Raw genomic sequence first — 22,973 nt, forward strand, 5'->3', positions numbered from 1 at the left:
AGATACCCGTGATGCCTCAGCCCCTGAGCACCTGAGCCCGTGTCAGAGCCTGACCCTCTACCAGGGCTTCTGTGCCATGAAGTATGCTGTCTATGCCCTCTGTGTGAACTCCCACCAGCATGCTCAGTGCCAGGACTGCAGAGACATCGCCTCTGCCTCCGAGGACCTGGCTGTGGCAGAGCCAGGCAACGATTCCCTCCCCTCCGCAGGTACAGAGCGTTCCTGTCCCCGGCAGCGTATGCAGGCACCTTTCCCAGGGACTGCTTTGTGTGATTACCATTCCCTTCCAAGATGTAGTGCCCTTGATTTGAAAGTACTCAGGAACAATTTTATCCATTTATCAGCCTCTGCATCAAAGGGACTTGCTTAAATCTTAAAGGATCTTAATCTGATCATCTAGCATAGTATTTGCCAAATGGTTTACTTCTTGTAGCTAGACACCATGGTAAGAATAGCATGTCGGGAGAAATGCTGGAGAAATGCCATTTCTGGAGAGATGGATCTGTGGTTACGAGCTCTGGCTGCAGCCCGGCAGTGGTAGCACATGCCCTTAGTCCCAGAACTCAGGAGGCAGGGGCAGGTGGTTCTCTGAGTTCAAGTTCAGCCTGGTTTACAGAGTGAATTCCAGGACAGCCAGGACTAGTAGAGAAACCCTGTCTGGGGAGAGTGAGGTGAGAGCACTGGCTGCTCTTCCAGGCCTCAGTTGAACACCGCAGCACCTACAAGGCAATTTATAATCATCTGTAATTATAGACCCATGGAATCTGATGCCCTCTTCTAATGACAGATGTACATGCAGAGAAAACACACACATACATAAAATACATAAATTAATAGATCTTTTAAAATATAAAACAACTCTGGTTTAAACTTACATGCACAGTTTATATCTTTATATATGTGTGCATTTATTTATATTATATATAAATCAAAGCTTAGTTTTAAGAAACAGTATTCTAAATGAAACATAGTTATGAATTTTTTTCCTTTTCCCTTCCTTCCTTCCTTCCTTCCTTCTTTCCAAGTCATACTGTGTAGTACAAATGGAAATTGATGTAACCTGATTTAACCTCAAACTCCTAAGCCTCCCAAGCACTGGGATTACAGGCCTGAAATATCATGCTTAGTTCTTCTTTTCCTTCTCTTCTTCTTCCTTTTCCTCCTTCTCTTCTTTTAAATGTGTGTGTGTGTGTGTGTGTGTGTGTGTGTGTGTGTGTGTTTTGCCTGCATATATGTCTGTGCACTGTGCACATGACTGCTTCCCACAGAGACCAGAACACAACATCAGATCTCCTGGTGGATCTTCATTAGTTCAAGGCCAGCCTGGTCTACAAGAACGTTCCAGGACAGCCAAGACAGCCAGGGCGACACAGAGAAACACTGTCTGGGGAGGGCGGGGGGCAATACTGGCGTTTCAGAGGTTGTGAGCCATCATGTAGGTTCTGGGAATCAAACTGAGGTCTTGTGGATGGAATAGCAGCCAGTGCTCTGAATCACTAACTCATCTCTCCAGCCCCTTCGTTTTTTTATGTCCGAGTTTCATTCTATAGCTCAGAGTAGCTTTAAACTTGTGCCAATCCTCTTTCCTTAGCCTCCTGAATGCTGGGATCAGAATTGGACTACCACACCCTTGTTGAATATCAAATATTTAAGAGACCTAGGCAGCCTGAGCTTATCGTTACAGTAACGGGAGGTTAAAATAGAATTGCGGGGTGAGAAGTCCATGTTGTTACCTTAATTCCTAGAATATGAAGTACTTGTCAGAGGTAAGGGATGACGCCATAATTTGAGAGCAGAAACATAGGGAGTGTTCAATGGGCTGTGGTTTTGAGTGTTTTGCTCTCTCTCCTCTCCCTCCGGCCTCTGCTCTTACCCATCCTCCTTAGGTGCTTCACATCTCTTCACAACATACCTGGCCAGGTGCCGACAGTATCTACGCAGTATCCCCGACTCTCTGTGCCTGGAAATTCTCGAAAACATCTTCTCTTTGCTCCTCGTCACCTCTGCCGATCTCCACGCGGAGCCTCACCTGCCCGAGGACTATGCTGAAGATGATGACATTGAGGGGAAAGGCTCCTTGGGTCTGAGGTCTCCGTCAGAGAGCCCTCAGCACATCGCCCCACCCGAGAGGAAGACAGAGCGGGGTCCCCCGGGACCCAGGAGCCCTGAGCACACAATGCCAAGCTATCCAAAGGCAGAGCCAAAAGACAGTTCGCCGGGGCCTCACAAGCACAGCTTCTTGGACCTAAAGCACTTTACTAGCGGCCTGAGTGGATTCCTGGCCGATGAGTTCGCAATAGGAGCCTTCCTCGGCCTTGTTCAGGAACAACTCGATGAGATCGGCAGCCACAGCACTCCCGAGGAGACAAGGCTGCTGGAAGGCCAGAGCGGCTCCGCAGGCAGAGATGGACTGCAGAGCCGCCTGCACCGGTTCTCAAAGGTTCTCTCCGAGGCCCAGTGGCGATACAAGGTGGTAACCAGCAACCAGCGCTCAGGTGAGTGAAGGGAGACAGAATTAGAAGGTCGGAAAAGGAGGAAAGTTCCACCACGTAGGCAAGGGGTGGGCACGTGGGAGCCACACCCACGGGCGGCGACCTGACGCATTGCTCAACATCTCAGAACTTAGCGAAGATGGCCCCTGCCTGCTTCTACAGAAGGTCACATCAAAGCTAGTCACTGTGTCTGTTTGCTATCGCAGAGGACCAACCTTCCCGAAGATACCGGCCCATTGCCACAAGGCACTCTAGTCTCCGCCGAGGTCGCCGGACTAGAAGAACCCGGGCAGGTGATCCACAAACCTCTTTTCTCTCCTCGAGTCTGGTTCCCACACACCTGACAAAGAGGCATACTGATGCTTGTCTAATGTTCTTTTAGGCAGAACACATTGTCAAAATAACAAAAGTCGGAAGATCCTCCTAGTCCCACCCCTTCCCCAGTCAGGTGGTAACAGTGTCTTACAAAGCCATCCAGAAATTTCCCACACAGCACAACATGCACATCCTTTCACATATGCACAATGACACACACACACACACACACGCACGCACACACGCACGCACGCACGCACACACAACACACACTGTAAACACCCTGAGTGAGATGAAGGGATGCCGTAAGGGAAACGTGGGAAAACTGCCTGGCAGAATTGCCACGGCGCTGAAGCTGCTCAGTGATTGGTTTGGGACACAGGCAGAGTTTGTGTCCACCTGCGTCCTCCATCCCTAGAACATGTCTTCCATCCCCTTTTCCCCACGGGTGCCTCATCTTTCCACAGGGCTACCTCAGTAGTGGGCCAAGGGGACTCTCTTGATGGTTGACAGCCTCTGTAGGGCCACACAAAGGGACAGTCAGCCTCCGTTGGCAAGTCTCAGCACTTAGGAGTACTGACGCTGAGCCATTTTTCCTCCTCAGCTTGGATGAGGGCGAGACACATCCTCTACATCAGAAAACGTCATGCAGCCTATTGGTCATGACTATCCTAGTCATGATCGTTGTGCTTTCATTTTACCAAGCTGTTGCTCGTACTTAGTCAGCAGATGGTGGTCACTAGCTCCTAGGTCTCTAAGACCTCACATGGTTAAAAACCATGAGTATAGACTGTTACCCAGAGAGCTCTGGGACCACATTGTCCCTGCCACCCATCCTCACTGTAGTCACCTTTTATCCTCAGTCTACCCGGAGCTGGGCTAGTAGACTGACTTTGCAGTTTATAGGCTATAAGGAGTTGATGACCGAATTTCACTCTTCTACCTCTAGATGGCCGGGAAAGGGGCCCCAACCCGTCCCTCGAGAGTACCAGCAGTGAGCTGAGCACAAGTACTTCAGGTATTTGGGTCCCAGCCAGTTGTTAACTTCAGGCAGCTTTGCCCACGTCCAGTCTTGCCATGCCCTGTGGTGTGAACACCGGAAGGAACTGAACCTTGGTTCAAGGTTTATTCTGCATAACGGAGATGTCAGCTAGGCAAAGGGGAAAGGCTTTCTCTCTTAGTTAAGTTGCTCAGCAGCAGAGAGAAAAAGGTGGCTATTCAAGGGAGATAGTTGTTACTTGTATTCTAAGATGGTGACAAATGCCTACCCTTCATTTAAACAAGACCCATTTACAGAAACTATAGGATTGTGGGGAGAGGTGACAGCTCTATGCTTTCTTCCAACTGTGTCCAATGTTCTACACCCACCAGAAGGGAGTCTGAGTGCCGTGTCTGGGCAGATGGAGCTGGACAACCGGTTGCAGCCCCAACCTCAGAGTTCCATCATCCCCATGATGTTCTCCCCACCGGAGTCACTGCTGGCATCCTGTATCCTCAGGGGGAACTTCGCAGAAGCCCACCAGGTAACAGGAAACTTGTCACGGTAAAGCATGCTACGTCAGCCCCTGACTGGTTGTCATGTTGGGCCTCCAGGAAAGCTAAATGCATGTGACCCCAAAAGTACTTGAGAGTACTTGCGGGGAGTCACATGGAGCAGAAAAAGACAGAAAGGAATTTCCACGTGTGCAGGCCCAGGGCTCAGTGCTGCAGGTTTAGAGACATTGAGTTATTTGTTTTCTTAATACAAGTAGTGTTTCAACAAACTAAAATGGCAATCTCACCACCACCTCTAAACAGTGAAACTTTTGTTTCTTGCTTCATACTCCTGTGAACATACCTGTATTTTTAGATAGTTAAAAATCATAATGCAGATAGCTTTTGGTAATACACAGAATGACAGTTTAGTCCCGTGTACAGCATAGGGGCTGGCAAACTGGAGTGCCGTAGAATGCAGGGAAAATAACACTGGAATAGCAGTCAGAACAACGCAAGCTCTCTGAGCCTTGATCCTCTGTGGACAATTGTAGCTCAGTATAATTCCTGCTTCTCCCCGCTCATAGTAAGGTTAAGACGATTATACAGGAGCTGGGAGAAATACAGGAATCCTCTGTGTTGTTTAAACTCAATAGCATTAAGTACCACTCTTCTATGCTTCAAATGCTCTCTGCAATTTTTTTTTTTTGAAACTTAATGCTGGTCCCTGAACATCTAGGTTAGAATGTCCTATGGCATGACTGCAGTTGTTCAGTAGATCTAGGGGAAATCTCCATGCTGAGATGGTCTTTCCTTAACTCCCCTCTTCCTTTTAGACTTCCTTCTTTCTTAAATAGGAGCCTCTGGACACGACAGGGGACCCCCCTCCACCAAACCCTTTCTTTTGTTATTGTAGTGCTAGGGATTGAACCAAGGGTCTCACACATGCTGCGGTGTACATGAGTTACACTCCTGTATAAAAAAAACAGATCCTGTATCTCAGTGCTCTGCTCTGCTGTTTTTGTTACTTCTCAGCATTTCTTCAACCTGAACAACTTGGCTAGGAGTTTTCATGGTGCTTTCTCCCCTAAATACCCCACATTTATCTTCCTTTTCTTTTTTTTCTTTCTTTCTTTCTTTTTTTTGTTTTTGTTTTTGCTTTTTGTTTTTTTGGGTTTTTTTTTTGAGACAGAGTTTCTCTGTAGCTTTGGAGCCTGTCCTGGAACTAGCTCTTGTAGCCCAGGCTGGCCTCAAACTCAAACCTACTTTGAAGAAGTAGAAACGCCTACTTCTGCCTCCCAGGTGCTGGGGTTAAAGGCGTGTGTCACCACTGCCCAGCTAACTTCCTTTTCTTAAGCCTTAGTGTGTGTGTGTGTGTGTGTGTGTGTGTGTGTGTGTGCGCGCATGCGCGCGCACTTGCACTTTATTTTTTAACCTAGTTACAAAACAAGTTGTATGTATTACAAACAGTATTACTAAGAAAATAAAATTAGTTTTAATACTATTAACACTATCATATAGAAACAACCAATGTAAGCCAGGCTGTGGTGGCCACGCACCTTTAATCCCAGCCCTTGAGAGGCAGAGGCAGGCAGATCTCTGAGTTCAAAGCCAGCCTGGTCTACAGAGTGAGTTCCAGGACAGCCAGAGCTGAACAGAGAAACCCTGTATTGAAAAATCAAAACCCCCCAAAAAAAGAAACAGCCAATGTTAAAGATATATATTTTTGGCAAATATTTTTCCAGTGATAATCATCAACTCATGTGGCATTTAAGTCACTTTCTATGCAACACACAGATTGCTTTCAGCCTTATAATAATGCTGTGGAAACATGATTACCCTTTTTTGTAAAGCCTTTGGAGTTTTTTCCTTAAGAAAAGTTCTCATAGCTGGGCATAGCAGCTGCTGCTGGTTAGCCCAACACTGAAGAAGGGGGACTGCTGTGAATTTGGGGCCAACCTGGGCTATCGAATAAGAACCTGCCTCAGGAAAGAGGGGGACAGGAGGGGAAGGAAAGGGGTCTCACCTAAATTACTGAGTCATCACATGTTAGAGGGCAAATGAAATGTCTCAGTAGGAAAAGGCACTTGCCACCCAAGCTGAAAACCTGAATTTGACCTCCAGGACACACATGGTTGGAGGAGAGAACTGACTCCTGCAAGTTTCTCTCTGACTTCCACATGTGTGCCACGGTGCTCACGCACCCACACGTGTGCCACGGTGCTCACGCACCCACACGTGTGCCACGGTGCTCACGCACCCACACGTGTGCCACGGTGCTCACGCACCCACATGCATTCTCTGTAGACAAACAAACAAATAAATCAATAGAATTATAAAAAATGCTTTTGGTTTTTCAAGACAGGGTTTCTCTGTATAGCTTTGGAATCTGTCTTGGAACTCACTCTGTAGACCAGGCTGGCCTCGAACTCACAGAGATCCACCTGCCTCTGCCTCCCAATTAAAGGTGGGATTAAAGGTGTGCCTAAATATACTTTTAACATTTAAAAAATACCAAACTATTAACAGCAGTTGTGAAATACCCCTTGAGGATTTATTCTTACAATTGGTTAGTGTGTTATATATAAAATAGTATCTGTGCTAGTTTATGTCAACTGGACGCAAGTTAGAATCATCAAAGAGGGAGGCTCAACTGAGAAAATGCCTCCATAGGATCCAGCTGTAGGCAAGCTGTAGGGCTTTTGAATTAGTGATTGATGAGAAGGGCCCAGTCCATTGTGGGTAGTGCCACCTCTGGGCTAGTGGTCCTGAATTCTATAAGAGAGCAGGCTGTGCAAGCCAGTGAACAGCACCCCTAAGTTCCTGTCCCAACTTCCTTCAATGATGGACTCCAATGTGGAAGTGGAAGCCAAATAAACCTTTTCCTCCCCAAGTTGCTTCGGTCATGGTGTTTCACCATAGCAACTAAAATAGTATCATACATAACTTAAATTCCTGGTAGGAAAATCTTTTCTTGTGTGTTTATTTCCCATAGGTGTTTCCTCTGAAATCCCTGCTAACATTTGCTTATATCCTTCTGGCCGTTGATGATTTGTTAATGGACTTTTCTGAGCTGTTTTGTATTTGGTCTCTTCTTAACTTTTAGTGCTAGCTGCATGTAGTGACACACACCTTTAATCCCAGCACTTGGGAAGCAGAGACAGGTAGATCGAAGCTGGCCTAGTCTATAGAGTGAGTTCCAGGACAGCCAGTGAGTGCTACACAGAAAAATCTCTGTCTCTAAAAGAAAAACCAGATGCTCTCTGATGCTCTAAAACAGCCATCTTAGAGCCATAGTCAAATGAGTTGACCTAGCATCCTGTCTCTAGATATCCCCAGACTACGTGGTCCTACCACTGCCACACCCCTCCCTTTCTCATGACAGGTGATATTCATGTTCAACCTAAAGTCTTCACCCAGTGCTGGGGAGCTGATGTTTGCAGAGCGTTACCAGGAGGTGATCCAGGAACTGGCCCGTGTGGAGCATAAGATTGAAAACCAGAATTCCGATGGCGGTAACAACACCGTTCGGCGCACTGGCAGTGGGCGCTCAACTCTGCAAGCCATTGGCAGCGCTGCAGCTGCAGGTTAGTCTTCCTTCCTGACATCAAAGGTGGATGGGTAGCTGGGGTGGTGGCATAAGGGAAGAAACCACCTAAATCTCCATGAGAAATCGCCAGAAATGGAAAGCAGGACTCCCGTCCCAAATCAGCAGTTTCCTAGCTGCTCCCAGCCACTGAAGCCTGTCCTCTGCAGCTAAAGAACGCAGCCTGTTGTCCCAGTGCATTTTGGGATCACTCATGTGGGCATTAGAGAAGTTGTTCCTACCTCGTGTAATTATCCAGCAGTAAAGCCTATTACTTGACTGTTCCTAAAGTGAAAAATCGCGCGTTAGTGTTTGTAGCCTGGGGACCACATCTCAGTTCCCAGCTGTGGCAGCACATCCAACAGCTGCCTTCCCTTCTTTCTCGAAGCAGAAGCTTGTCCCACAGTTTCACTCATTGCTCCCCAGACTCCATAGATCAGGTTATCATCATGTCTTGCCCTTTACATGTGATTCCAGAAACTTTTCAGCTCTTCTTAAAATACATACCCAAGTCCTCCTGCTTGTTCAGCGGTTGTTATTACTCACTGGGCTGGCACTGACATCTCCCTGACCCCCTGTTTAAAACATATTTAGGTACATCTTGTCATCTTGTCAACGGTTTTGATAGACTAGGGCTCTTAAAGCAGTAGTGTTGTCTTTGCTTTCTTAGCAATATATTCAGAGAGTGTTTCCAGTTGGCCCTCCCTGACCCACATCTTTCTCAGCCTGCTTTATATCCTGTTGGCAAGACACGCTCCCTCGTCGCTACCTTCTGGGTTTATTGTGGCCTCTTTCCATACCTTTAGTTTGATTGTGTAAGAGTGGGCCCCAGTGAAAGTGTTAGTGTGCATAGCTCCTGTGCAGGAGAGCCTCACACAGACAACTTCTCATGCTGCGTGTGGCGGGTAGACTCACCCTCACCCTTGCTGTTTGCTCCACTGCTGCACGTCCAGGAATGGTGTTTTACTCCATCTCGGATGTGACTGACAAGCTCCTTAGCCCCTCCGAAGACCCCATCCCCACGCTCCAGGAAGATTTTTTTATAAAAGCGACCTTGACGGAGCCCACCACTCCTCTTAGAGAAGTTCTGGAAGACCTCAGTCCTCCTGCCATGGCTGCTTTTGACCTAGCTTGCTGCCAGTGTCAGCTCTGGAAGACCTGCAAACAGCTCTTAGAAACAGCCGAGCGGCGCCTGAGCAGCAGCCTTGAGAGCCGGGGTGAGTGGGCATCATGCACCTCTCTCCATTCCTGTTCCTTCATTCACTCATTCATTATCAGCGGTGGTGATGAGCTCAACAAGCCTTAAGAAGTTGCAGAGAGAGTGGGAGAAGTATTTAACTTCTTCTTAAGTTAATTACTTCATTAAGTAGTTAATGCCCTTGTCCTAGTGGCATAGAGACTGTTGGTGTCTCGTATTCATAGACAGCAGTCTGCAGCCATTTGAGGAAATTCTTTTCTAATTTATCATAACATTGAGAGAAGACACATACGTTCATCAGGTTTGTAGGGAAGAAGGGATCCCCAACAGGAGTAGAGAGAGGAGGAGGAGGAGGCGAGAAGCACAATGGCATATAGTATGGAGATGCTACAAAGAAATCCGCTAAACCCACTGAAAGGTGGTACTTGTTAAAAAGACAGAAAGAAGCATACCTTCAAGAATGAGACAGATGGGTGGGTGGGTAAGGGTGTAGCATGCTTAAGCTCTGGGTTCAATCTGCTAGCATACAGAAACCAAGGTACAAGTGAATGAGTGCCCTCAGACTACAGGCCCCTCCTGGGCCTATTGACCCTAGCTTGGGACTGCCATGACTCTATAAACCAGGGTAAAGGGAAATCTCCAAGGACATGTTCATGGAATTCTTAGAGCAGTGGTTCTCATCCTGTGGGGCACGACCCCTTTGGCATCACATGATCCTTTCACAGGGGTCACCTAAGACCATTGGAAAACACAGATATTTATATTACAATTCAGAACAAAACCAAAATTAAAGTTAGGAAGTAGCAATGAAATAATTTTATAGTTGGGGGGTCACCACAACATGAGGAACTGTGTTAAAGGGTCACAACATGAGGAAGGTTGAGAAGCACTGTCTTAAAGGGATCGGTTATGTAAAGTATGAAGACAGACTGGGGTAATTAGAAAATATAAATCTGATTCTGGCTCAAGTCCATGGCTGAAAGGAGTAGGAAGGCAAATCCACAAGAAGAGTCCCTTTGCGTTTGGTCAACAAATGCCACAGAATGCCATAAATTCTGCTGCTGATAGCTGAGGCAGTCCTAGAGTCTCGGGCAATGCATACACCAAGGTCTGCTGTTGTCACCCAAAATGACACAGTGTGTAGCTCACAGTTACTATTAGAAAAGACAAAGTCACACAAGAAACTGAGCATCAGCCTCTGAAAACCCATTTCTTCCAGCGTCCCTCTTCCTCCTTCTGTTTCAGGTCGACAGCTAGACCAGGTTGTCCTCAATCCCGATGGTATTCGAGGTTTTCCTGTTGTCCTTCAGCAAATTAACAAGATTCTCAATTATCCGCTTACCTTACCGGGACAAACAAAACCCGGTGAGAAGCTTTACTGCACCACCTCCTCTTCTACCTTTGTTTTTCCTGGACTTGGAACAACGGATCAGAAGACATTATTTTCCCCTCTTTCTTTCTCGCATGTTTTCCACAGAGACTCCAGAAGAAAGGGGAGGAGGTGCCGCGAGGTGTAGCATCTTAGAGCTGCTTCAGACGTGCTGGCCCAGCCTCACCGAGGACTTTGTTGCCAGCCACACCAGCCTTTCCCAGCAGTTGGATCAGGTTCTCCAGTCACTGCGAGAGGCACTAGCACTGCCAGGTACAGATCTGCCTGCCTGGGAACTGAGCAGAGGACTGAGCGAGGGAGATGAGGCAGCCAAGGATTTATGAGCATTTTGGAGCAGAGGCTCTACACTCTAGAGCTGGGCTCGGTCAGCCTCTTCTAGCTAAGCAAGGAACAACTCAGAACTGCACTTCACTCTTCCCAAACTTGTTTATTTGTTTGTGGTTTTTGGAGACAGGGTTTCTCTGTGTAACTCTGAAGCCTGTCTTGGCACTCACTCTGTAGACCAGGCTGTCCTCGAACTCACGGGGATCCGCCTGCCTCTGCTTCCCGAGTGCTGGGATTAAAGATGCGCGCCACCACCGCCTTGGCATCTTCCCCAACTCTTAATTGAAAGGATACTTATAAGACACTCTCACTACACTAGCAGGTACATTTTTTCACTCTTGGTGAGAAATATACCCAGCTGATAGTTGTCGGTATTGGTCAGCCCTCCCCAAAAGCTTCATGTGCTCTTCATAAAGGTACACTTCACTCCAGAGCCAAGAGGCTAACACAGCTATCCAGCCTGATTTCTCTAGACTCCAAGCTCTTCCTGACTGAGATCACTTGCCCACATGGCTGAACTGGGATTTGTGTTTGGTGTCTGTCTACCTTCTAAGGGTGATGCTCACATGTCCCACAGACACCCAGTGCATTCTGTAGGATGCTCAGTTTATACATTGGATCAAAAGTTGACCCAAAGTCGAGGGTCCTAAGAGATGGCTCAGTGGTTAACACTACTTGCTTCTCTTCCAGAGGACCCAAATTTAGTTGCCAGCACCCACACCGAACAGTTCACAAATGCCTATAACTCTGGCTCCGGTGCATCCTACATCTTCTTCAGGCCTCTGCAGGCACCCCAGATCCACATACATGCGCGCATATATAAAAGTTAAAAAATAAAATGTTTATTTTTGGAAATCGACCCAAAGCTAGAAGCACAGACTAAAGCCATGCCTCTTCTCCCACCCTAATTCCTTTCAGAGCCCAGGAGTACTCCACTCACATCCCTAGTGGAGCAGGCAGCCCAGAAGGTCCCCGAGGCAGAGGCCCACCCTGTGCACATCCAAAGTCAGCTCCTCCAGAAGACCCTGGGGAAGCAGGCGCTGGCAGGCGGCAGACAGGCTGACTATGTGGGCGTCTTCTTCAGCTACTGCAGCACCCTGGCAGCCGTTCTTCTCCGGAGTTTGAGCTCTGATCCCAGTAAGTAGAAAGAACAATATGGGTCATGACGAACTGTTATTTAGGGAAAGGAATAGGCATGCTTTCTTAAGAGGCTCTTTCTAGGTACATAGTATCTAAAGGTATCAGATTGTAGAGTTCTCTTATTCATCTATTTCTTGCATCTTTGTGTTAAGTAAAATTATACATGGAGTCCTCAATAACAGCTCATGGAATCGGCGCCTCAAAAGTATCTCTGAAGCCAGGAGTGGTGACTCATGCCTATAATCCCAACCCTCAGAGGGCAGAGGCAGGAGGACCAAGAGTTCCAGGCCAGCCTGGGCTATATAACACCCTGTAAGAAAACAGAACAAAAATTCTGCCAGGGGTCCATTGTAGATTTGAGAGTCCAGTAGAAAAACGAAGCTTTTGACTTGAGTCGCAGACCGAGTTCATAACAAGTTTTAGGCAGAAGGATAAAAATCTGAAATCTTAAATTTTCCAGATTCCAAACCTTTTTAACCACCAACCTGATGCCATAAATGGTTTGACAGGTCATAATTAAAATACAGATATATGAAAATACTGTATAGTCTTACCTTTGGGTTCTGTATATAATGTATACATGAAACATCCATGTTTAGACTTAGATCCTAGTTCCCATGATCCCCTGTTTCACAAATACAAACATTCCAAGAGCCAAAACACATCTTGTTCCAAGTGTTTCGGAGACAGAATGCTGTCAAAATGTCAACTTCAATTTTAGTCAGGTTGAAGTGAGCATTGCACGCTGCCTGGTTAGAGTGGCCACTGAAGTTTGTCTGGGTTAGAAGTCATTGACACTGTGAGATGTAAATGAACTTGTATCCAGGGTCATGTTGAGAATACCTTTACCTGCTATGAGTCAACAGAAGGGTTCTTCATGTTGTCACCATTGTCTTTCACACTATGACTACTGGGGTCTCTGAAACACAGCCCTAAATGGCTGCACCCAGCAGGACAAAGATTATTTTTCTCTCTCTCTCTCGGGTTTTTTTGTGTGTGTGTGTGTGTGTGTGTGTGTGTTTTGGGGTTTTTTGTTTGTTTGTTTGTTTTTTGAGACAGGGTTTCTCTGTAGCTTTGGAGCCTGTCCTGGAACTAGCTCTTATAGACCAGGTTGGCCTTGAGCTCACAGAGACCCACCTGCCTCTGCCTGGGCATTAAAGGTGTGCACTACCACTCCCAGGCATGACAAAGATTATTTCTTTACTTTCTCAGACAATGTGGAGGTCAAGGTTGGAAACCCCTTTGTTCTCCTGCAGCAGAGCTCTTCCCAGCTGGTGTCCCATCTTCTGCTTGAGAGACAAGTTCCTCCAGACAGGTAGGCATCACCTGCGACACTTCTTCTCTTTGTCTCTCCTGCCATCGCTGGTGTGTGTTGTAAGTAGGAGACTAACGGTGAGTCTTCACTCACAGATGAGCAAAAGCCAAAGGTTCAGTGACAGTGCTCACGGAGGCTAGAAAAAATAAGCATTCTCAGGCATTGCTGGTAAGGCGTAAAAATTGCTATAACTCCTGTGGCAAAGCATTTCATCAGTATCTATTAAGATTACAAATTGATCACAAATGTTTGTAAAAAGTAATCACCAAGCAGCTTGAGCTGTGGCTCAGCCAGCTAGGAGCGCCTAACGCTCCGCTCTATAGTGCCAGAGGTCGTGGGTTTGAGTCCCGCGTGGTGATATCGATAACGATAATCAATTGATAGGTCGTTATCGATCAATCGGGAAAAAAAAAGTAATCACCATCCTTAACCTTCAGGGAAACACAAATTAGAACTTTTTGGAAAGTGCATCTCACCCGAGTCTGCTCTCAGAGAAGCACGTGACAGCAAATTCCAGAGCAGCTATGGGAAGACAGGAACCCTTGTTCAGTAATGGAGTGCACTTGGGAGGCAGAGCAGGCGGATCTCTTAAATTTAAGGCTAGCCTGATCTATAGAGCAAGTTCTAGGATAGCCAGGGCTGCACAGAGAAACCCTGTCTCAAGAAAAAAAAAATTAAATTGATAGGTCTTCTAACCTAGTTCTGACTCTTGGTTGTACATATGAAAAGTGGTACATGTGCGATGGTCCAGGAAACTCCCTGGTATGCAAAGATGGGATGAATTAAGTTATATAATACTTCATAGCTATAGAAAAATCACCTCCCTACAGAGGGGACAAATCTGTGGACAGATCTCAGATTATGAAATGAAACGGAGCTGAGTCGTGTGTCTGGTAAACTGCCTTTTATGTTATTCTTAAGAGAGCCTTCATTTCCTTTTGCTCTGTGATGATACCTGACTGAAAGCCAGCGCTTGGGAGGTAAAGGCAGTAAGTTTGGGGCCAGCCAGGACTACACAGCAAAACCTGAAAGAATAAGTGCATTTGTAAGATTAGGTAGTGGTGCCTGTGTGTTCAGGCCTCATAGGACTTCTGCTTCTTCTCCTCCAGGTTGGCAGCCCTTCTTGCCCAAGAAGGTCTCAACCTAAGTGTGCCCCAGGTCATTGTCAGCTGCTGCTGTGAGCCCCTCACCCTCTGCCCTTCTCGGCAAAGTCAGCAGGCCTCATCCCTTCTGACGCACCTGGACATGCTGGCTCAGGAGCACGCCTCTCACCTCCTGGATGGCCTGCCCCTCTCTATGCCGGGTTCGCCTAGACCAAGCGAGAATCCCTCAGCAGAGAAGAAGTCTCGTCCCTCTCCAAAGGACTCATCACCCCCAGCCTTCACCTCCTCTGCCTTGGCCTTCCTTAAGTCTCGCTCGAAGATACTGGCCACAGTAGCCTGCCTGCGGGCTTCCCGAGGGACAAGAGTCAGCAAGCCTAGCCTATCTTGGAAGGAATTGCGGGGTCGCAGGGAGGCACCTCTGACTGCAGAGAAGGTAGCCCAGGAGTGTGAGCACCTCCTGGAGCAGTTTCCTATGCTCGAGGCTGCCCTGCTGGCTGCCTGGGAGCCTCTACACCAAGCCTCGGAGCCAGGCCAGGGTCTGGCAGCCAGTCTCTGTGGTCAGGCCAGTCTCTCTACAGTGCTTCTGGGCCTGCATTCTCCTGTGGCCCTGGATGTACTCACCGAGGCCTTTGAGGATGCCTTGGTGGCCAAAGATTGGTCACGGGCCCTTCAGCTCGTTGAAGTGTATGGGCGAGACATGGACGACCTGAGCAAAATAAGGGATGCGGTGCTGAGCTGTGCTGCAGCGTGTGGTAAGCAGGGCGCTCTACCTCCCTCACTGTCCTGATCACATTGTCTTCACAGGAGCTCTAGAGAGAGTTACTGTGTCACCATAGCCTCACGGTCCTGCAACTAGACCAAGGCTCAGAGCAGTTAGAAAATTTACCCAGGATTGTGAGTTGAGTCGAGTCTAGAACCCAAGCCTGTGTGGCTTTAGAATGGATAGCTAGAACCAGTTTCAACCTTTACAGTCCTGCATGTCTGAGTCATTGTCAGATGTATAAATGACAATCTGGGCCCTGCCTTCAGAGGTCCAGGATGGAGTTCAAGTCGATGGTAACTGTAGAAGAAGTTAGCAGTCTTCTGCAGAGCACTCTGTAGACCACGTGGTCTCTGTTACAGCTATGCCATTGGGCCAGCGCAGCCCGAAGGCAGCCCACGTCCACACATGAGGAACTGGAGCATCCGCATGCTAATGAACTGTGAGCTGGGCCTGGTGGTCAGTGCTTATAGCCCAGCACTTGGGAAGTTTAAGGGGTTAGGGAGATGGCAGGGTGGGTAAAGTGCTGCTGCCCGAGCGTGAGGCCCTAGATCCCCAGCACCCACATAAGAGCTACGTGTGTCCAGCACACATTTGTAACCCCAGCACTTGGGGGACAGAGACAAGTAGATCCTGGGGGCTGGCTGGCCCCGCAAATCAAGCCAAAGAGCGTGTTCCAAGTCAGTAAAAGACACTGCTTCAGAAAGTAAGATCTGAGGCTAGTAAGGTTCAGCTGCTGAAAGTGCTTACCACACAAACCTGATGATCTGAGTTTGAGCCCCAGAACCAGCATAAAAGTAGGAGAGAGGTAACTGCCAAGGCTGACCTCCACCATGACACGTGTGCAGCTTTACTGACATACATATTACACACACACACACAATAATAAGATTTTTAAAAACTAAGGTAGAGATTGATAGAAAATATCTAGCATCAACCTCTAATTTTCACATGTACACACACACACACAAGTAAATAGATGAGGTTTTCATGTATGATCAAAATAGAAAATCAATGAGCCATACTGCTCCACTGGAGAGAGCAAAAGCCAGATGTGCTGTACAGGGTAGCTTTGTAGTAGCCCCAGAGGTGCCCTTTGAAAGGAAACCGTCCCAAGAAGGTAAAGAAATTCAGTACAAGAACTGTATGATATTAATTGCTTGGGGTCTATCTTTTCATGTCTCCAAGATGAGATTTATGAATGCGTGTGGGAAAGAGAGAGAGAGAGAGAGCTACTTAGTGACAGGATATTTAGGGAATGAGGCTCATTTACCTCCAATAACTTTTGTGTAGGATGAAGAGTAGAAATTACACGGAGCACTCAAGCCTTATTGACAGCTGAGTTTGCAAGGGTACCCGGTGTGCAGCAGGACAAAATGTGGGAAGCATCCCTTCCTTCCTCGCCTCTCCTTTGTCCTTCCCTCCTTCTCTCCCTTTAGAGAGTACCATGACTGTAATAGGCTTGCATCAAGAGGGACCAGGAGTAGAGGGTTTCTCCCTGTCGTGTAATATTCCGGGTATAAGACCAGCTATAGTCACATGGATTGAAAGGACCCCCCTAACCCCCACAAGATCCTGGGCCATAAGATAGAACAAAGCCCTCTTAGCTGGAGCTTTTAAACTCTTCAGGGCAGGCTTGCTGCCCCCGAACAATGCTTTGTCTTATAGACAAGGAAGGTTGGCAGTTCCTGTTTCCTGTGAAGGACGCGACTCTGAGAAGTCAGCTGGCCCTACGGTTTGTGGACAGGTGGCCCCTGGAGTCTTGCCTGGAGATCCTGGCCTACTGTGTTTCCGACATGGCTGTCCAAGAAGAACTAAAGTCTGAGCTGCAGAGGAAGCTGATGGAGCTGCGGGTGTATCAGAAGGTATAGGCTGTTGCGTCAAGAATAGAAGAGAGATCTCTTAGCCGCTGTCCCCACTAGCCCATTCTCTCATGATGGGGTTTTGTAAGAAACAGAAAATGTAGGCTGGGCTTCTGTTCTTACATGAGTGAAAGGAGGCCTTTTGTCTAGCTCTGTGTGATTTCTCTTATTGTTTTAAATGCATTTGCATTGAGGAAGAATAGAAATAAAATTACTGCTGGGATGGTGCTGTACATTCCACAAAGGTATTTTCACATGCATGAATGAGCTTTCGTGTAAATCCTACTTACATCATGTCTGTTCTTAAATATTATTTCTAAAGCTCGGCTAATTTCCAGAACCATTTTGAATCTTTCAACAGTGGAAGAATCTTACGGGGTGGGTTCTATCCAAGTTGAGGAGGCTCAGGGAGATGGACTCAGGGCGTTCGGCTGTATAACCAGTATACAGTATATGAGAGCTTCCCCTGTGGCCTGGTACAGAGCCTGGGGCTCACCAGGCAAGGTGAACATGGCAAGGGGGGAAGGTTTCCTTTCTGTGCCTCTTGAACAGTTTTCATCTTGAGCTCAAATGCTACAGGGAGGATGATGATTCATGGGTCAGGCTGGAAGAACTCCTTGGGTGGAGTGTTGAGGTAGAGAAACTAGGGACGAATGACCTCGGGATGCTGGACAGGCTTTGAACCTCTGAGAACTTCTTGTCCTGGCTGCTGGTCAGACTTCCCCCCCCCCCCCCGATTTTACTTCTGAAGAGGTTTATTGTCACCAAACAACCCTTGTCCATTTGCTTTCTTCCATCTCTTTCCTGAAAAGTTCAGACTGCTTGAGTCTGGGGCAGAGCTCAAAGGATAGTCCTTTTCTTGTGAGCATGCAGATGATTTGTTCTTAGATGGAGAAGCTGCCAGGTGGTTTATGGTTTGCTCGTCTTTCCTTAGATCTTAGGTTTGCAGGATCCCCCCGTGTGGGCTGACTGGCAGACCCTGAGGAGCTGCTGTACTGAAGACTCATCATCTGTCATGAACATGATTCTGGAAGCACAGGTACCATTTTCAGGATGGGTTCATCTTCTTCCCTGAACTGTACCACCTGAGCTGGTGTATAGATAGAGTCCACCTGAGCTGGTGTGTAGCTAGAGTCCTTCACAGGTATCAATGTCCACAGACTCTCTAACTACAATACATCTTTCCTTTTTTAATTGTGAGATTTGCCAAAACACAGGGAGATAGGGAAGATAATACATCACCATGGCATTCCCATGTGAGAATTTCTACACTGTGTGCAGAATGTTTCTACACATGGACTCTATTCATCATGAGCATCCTTTTTACTAGGATGAAGTCAAGCGTCTCATCAAATCACATGTCAATTCTCACTCCTATTTCTAATTGTTCTATATCCTTGCCAATTCTTTATATTGTCCACTGTGTGTGTGTGTCTGTCTGTGTGTGCCACTAGGATGGTATCTTTATTGGTCAAAGTTGCATTTCCATGATTGGTCATGAATGAGAATCTCTTTTCTGTCTTTATTGTCCATTTTGACACTAATAGAAATGAATCTGCCTTTAAGAGGCCGATACATATAATTCAAAATGTAGAGGCTCATTCAAACTGTCGTCCTTCATTCAGGAAACACTTAGAATATTGGTGGGCACTGTGCAGAAAGGTGGTGAGACAAAGATTATTAAGCTTAGTCCTTGCCCTTGAGTGACTCACATTTTAGGGAGAAAGGCAATGTAAGATGCATCCCAGATGACTGTGATATAAAATGTCAAGTGGCAAAACTTAGCCCAGAGTCAGACAAGGCAGACAAGGCAGCGGCACAGAGAGGGATGCTAGACAGTGCTATAAAGCTGGATGTAGTGGTACACACCTGTAATCCCAACACCCAGGAGGCAGAGGCAGGTGGATTTATTCAAGTTTCAAGCCCTCCTTGCCTACATAGTGAGTTCCAGGATAGCCAGAGCTGTATAGTAGAGAGGACCTGTCTCAACAACAAGAGCAACACAATGACAACAAAGAGAATGTTAAGCCAGTGGCACCTTTTGGATCTCTGAGTTCATGGCCAGCCTGGTCTGCAGATCCAGTTCTAGGACAGCCTCCATATCTACACAGAGAAACTGTCTCAAAAAAATTAAAAACGACAGTAAAAGAGAACTGTCTCAAAAAAATTAAAAATGACGGTAAATTTTTTTAGAGACTTATTTTTATTTTGTGTGCATTTGGTGTTTTGCCTGCATGTATGTCTGTGTGAGAATGCCAGATCCTGGAACTGGAGTTACAGACAGTTGTGAGCTGCCATGTGGGTGCTGGGAAGTGATCCCAACTGCTCTGAAAGAGCGGCCAGGGCTCTTAACTGCTGAGCCATCTCTCAGCCCTGACCACTGATAATTTAAAGGAATTTATTGAAGGCGTGTATTTCCTTCCAGGAGTATGAACTGTGTGAGGAGTGGGGCCATCTATACTCCATTCCAAGGGAGCATCTGATCAGTCTGCACCACCAACATCTTCTGCACCTGCTAGAAAGAAGAGACCATGAGAAGGCTCTTCAGGTAGGCTCTGAGTCTTTATCGTTTCTGTCAGGGAGGGCCACGGTTCATCCTCGGGTAGCTTTTTTTCCTACTGAATCCTCTGCACAGTGTTTGTGATTGCAGCCCTGCCTCTTCTGTGCTTCAGAAACCACTTACAGTTGCTTGAGCTAGGTGCCCAGATCTACCTTAGGTGCCAGGGGTTCTGACCCCAGCTCCTTGGTTAAGTATGGGCGTGGCAACAAATGAGTGGAGAAAGACAATTAGCCCCAAGTAAATGAACCTAAATATTATCGTCTCCCACCAAACAAGGCTGGCGTGAGGGTTCTGTGGGTCTCACCTCCCTCTGTACCCTCTGCTGCAGCTCCTACAACGAATCCCTGATCGCACCATGTGCCTTGAGGTCACAGAGAGGTCCCTTGACCAGCACCCTAGCTTAGCCACTTCACACTTCTTGGCCAACTACCTCACCTCCCACTTCTATGGAGAACTGACCACCGACCGACACCGTGAAATCCGCGCACTGTACATGGGATCTAAGGTGAGGAGGAAAGGTTTGAGAAAATGACGCTTGAAGTGGGGACTGCTGGCCTCACTTCCACTTCAGAATCTGCCCTTGCCTCAGCTCTTGTGCCAGGTACTTGCCACCCTTGGTCTGTGCTGTGTAAAAACTTAACCTGGTAGCTCACCTTGTCCTAATAGGACTTGTCACAGTTTTTCTGCATGTCCTCCAAAGAGAGATTTGCCCAGTTCTCTCAAGCTGTCCTTGCGCTTTCTATGGTACATGCTATATCATTGTTTCTCAAGCCTGACCATACATTAGGATCACTGGCCTTTTCAAAAATATTGGTGGTTGACTTTCACACCAGGCCTATTAAAAGTGGTCATGGGTAGGAACTACTTCTCTTCCAAACAGATTTGAATGTACACCTTTAAAACTGCTTGAGGGGCTGGAGAGATGGCTCTGTGGTTAAGAGCATTGGCTGCCCTTACAAAGGACCTGGGTTCAGTTCCCAGCACCCATGTGAGACAGCACGCAACAACCTGTTATTCCAAAGGATTGGATGCCCTCTTCTGGCCTCTACAGGCACTATGTGCATGTAGCACATGATAGACAATCAGGTATACACACACACGCATGCACACACATAAACACACACACACATGCACACATAAATTTTAAAATTAAAACTACTGCATGATAAACTAGTCTATTCTTGTGGAAGAGGGTCCTTTGTCTCAGTAATTTTATGAGAAAATAGGTTAGAGACACCAATAGAAGTTATTACAAACAAGACTTAATCCAGTTACCCAGAGTTGGAGACCCTCAACTCTTTTCTAATTCTTCTGACTTTTCATATACACTGCCCACAAATAGAACAAGTGCCAAGAAAATCATGGTCACAGCCTTACTTGAGAGGTTGTTTTTCCTTTTATTTTATTTTATTTTATTTTATTCTATTGTGGGAATTTGGGGGTTGGTGGGTTTTAGCTCTCTGTTCATTTGGTTTTGGAGGCAAGTCCCATGTAGCCCAGGCTTGCTTCTAACTCACTACATAACTGAGATTGTTCCCAATCCTTCTGCCTCCACCTTCTTTATGCTGAGGGTCTGGTGCCGTCCACTGTGCTCAGCTCTTCCTTTTGATCCATGTCACTTAATTAGTTGGGGGAAATGGTAGTGAGCAGGACAGAAGAGTGACCATATCTCAAACTTCACAAATGACCACTAAAGAACATTTGGATCCAACTTTATGATTAGGACACTGGACCTGCCAGCATTGGGCAGCCTACTAGCTTCATCTTGTGTTGTTCATTCTAACTCAGACCTCACATAGAATGATAGCATGGGTTAGGCAAAGCTCAACCATGCCTGGAGGGTCTAGGCCAGACAGTCACCTGTAGGCCAGATCTAGCCCTCAACCTGTTTTTGTAAGTCAAGTTGTATTGAAACGGGACACACCCATTCATATGTCCATTTAAATATTTGCCTGTGCTTGCTTTCATGCTACAGAACTGAATAGGTTAAGGGCCTAAAATCTAAAATATTTACTCTCTTACTCCTTGCAGAAAAAGATCACTTGTCTAGGTAAAAGTCCTTAGGACACTACTCAGTTGCCACCCAGAGGACTTAAAAGTTCAGCCTTGCTTTCCAAATGACTCCTAGCTAGCCACAACAGGGCTCTGTCTCTGTGACCCTTCCACTTCTCTGCAAGAATAGCAAGATCCTCCTGAAACTTGTATACTATTCCTTGACTCTCCTCTGCAAACAGGTTCTTCTGACCCTGCCCGAGCAGCACCGGGCCAGCTATGCCCACTTGTCGTCCAGTCCTCTGCTCATGTTAGAGCAGCTGCTGATGAACATGAAGGTGGACTGGGCCACCATGGCTGTGCAGACTCTGCACCAGCTGCTGACCGGACAGGAGATTGGCTTCACCCTGGACGAGGTTGACTCGCTGCTCTCCAGATATGCAGGGAAAGCCCTGGACCTCCCGTACCTTCTGAGGGAAAAGCGATCAGGTGACTGGCTGCACGCTAGACAGCAATTTGACACTTCAGAAGAAATGACTTGCTACTCTTGGGTTCTGTCTCCTCTCCTTACTAACTGAAAGGAAGATACAGCTCTTTGTTATTTAGGCAGGATCTGGATCTTAGGAGAAGGGCCAAATATTACATGCATGGTGATCCTAAGGGGTGAGAAGCCAGACATTGCTGAGAAAATCTGTCTGCCTTGACGGTGGCCTCATAAGTGCCATCATTTTTAGTGGGGTATGCTTCATTTCCAGCGTCACATCAGACATCAGTTGTCTGTGAGCTGATTCAACTTCTTCTAGAATGAAGAAAAAGAAACTAGTCTAGGTGAAGCTCCTGGCCAGCTTCCCATCCTCCAGGGGCATCATTTAAATGTCTCCCACATCTCTCTGGGCATTTTTAGATTTATCTTGAAAAAACATACTCCATTGTCTCATGTGCCTTAAACATGGCTTGGTGGTTTGTTTGTTTGTTTGTTGTGGAATTTGAAAAGAATGTATCTTTGGCTCAAAAGTTTTTTGTTTTTGTTTTTTTGCTTGTTTGGTTTGGTTTTTGGATTTTCGAGACAGGGTTTCTCTGTGTGTAGCCCTGGTTGTCCTGGAACTTGCTCTGTAGACCAGGCTGACCTCGAACTCACAGAGGTCTGCCTTATCTCTGTTTCTTGAGTACTGGGATTAAAGGCGTGTACTGCCACCACTGGCCAGCTTAGAAATTCTTTTACCATCCTGTGTGTATTGAATATAATCAAGATGCCACAACCAGCAAAATTAAAACAGAGGTTTGCACTAGACATGTAGCATGAGAAAAAAAAAAAAGATGCTTGTAGTAGGCCAGTGTTTTGTCAGCTCTTTCTCTCTCGACAGATTCTGTGATTCACCTCCAGGAGCTCGTCCAGCAAGCTTCAGACTCTGAGACCCTGTCTAGATCGTCATCAGCTGAGTTCTCTGCTACTGCTGCTCCTG

The 22,973-nt window shown here is 46.8% G+C and overlaps 1 protein-coding gene across 3 annotated transcripts in view; it reads left to right on the top strand.

The window, feature by feature from the left end:
* The window catches only part of Zfyve26 (zinc finger FYVE-type containing 26), a 61,184-nt gene that overhangs the window by 12,285 nt on the left and 25,926 nt on the right, over positions 1-22,973 (top strand). For all 3 annotated transcript variants that reach the window (XM_048415725.3, XM_048415726.3, XM_048415727.3), the window contains exons 10-27: positions 3-209; positions 1,887-2,495; positions 2,699-2,785; positions 3,757-3,825; positions 4,179-4,330; positions 7,666-7,867; positions 8,820-9,083; positions 10,310-10,429; positions 10,542-10,706; positions 11,697-11,915; positions 13,131-13,233; positions 14,343-15,088; positions 16,765-16,961; positions 17,893-17,997; positions 19,384-19,506; positions 19,847-20,023; positions 21,753-21,999; positions 22,875-22,973. In XM_048415725.3, the coding sequence (XP_048271682.3) occupies positions 3-209; positions 1,887-2,495; positions 2,699-2,785; positions 3,757-3,825; positions 4,179-4,330; positions 7,666-7,867; positions 8,820-9,083; positions 10,310-10,429; positions 10,542-10,706; positions 11,697-11,915; positions 13,131-13,233; positions 14,343-15,088; positions 16,765-16,961; positions 17,893-17,997; positions 19,384-19,506; positions 19,847-20,023; positions 21,753-21,999; positions 22,875-22,973 (3,891 nt within the window). The remainder of the gene's footprint in view (positions 1-2; positions 210-1,886; positions 2,496-2,698; positions 2,786-3,756; positions 3,826-4,178; positions 4,331-7,665; positions 7,868-8,819; positions 9,084-10,309; positions 10,430-10,541; positions 10,707-11,696; positions 11,916-13,130; positions 13,234-14,342; positions 15,089-16,764; positions 16,962-17,892; positions 17,998-19,383; positions 19,507-19,846; positions 20,024-21,752; positions 22,000-22,874) is intronic.

The sequence above is a fragment of the Myodes glareolus genome, chromosome 11 (assembly GCF_982192425.1).
Source record: "Myodes glareolus chromosome 11, mMyoGla1.1, whole genome shotgun sequence".
NCBI classification, from domain to species: Eukaryota; Metazoa; Chordata; class Mammalia; order Rodentia; family Cricetidae; genus Myodes; species Myodes glareolus.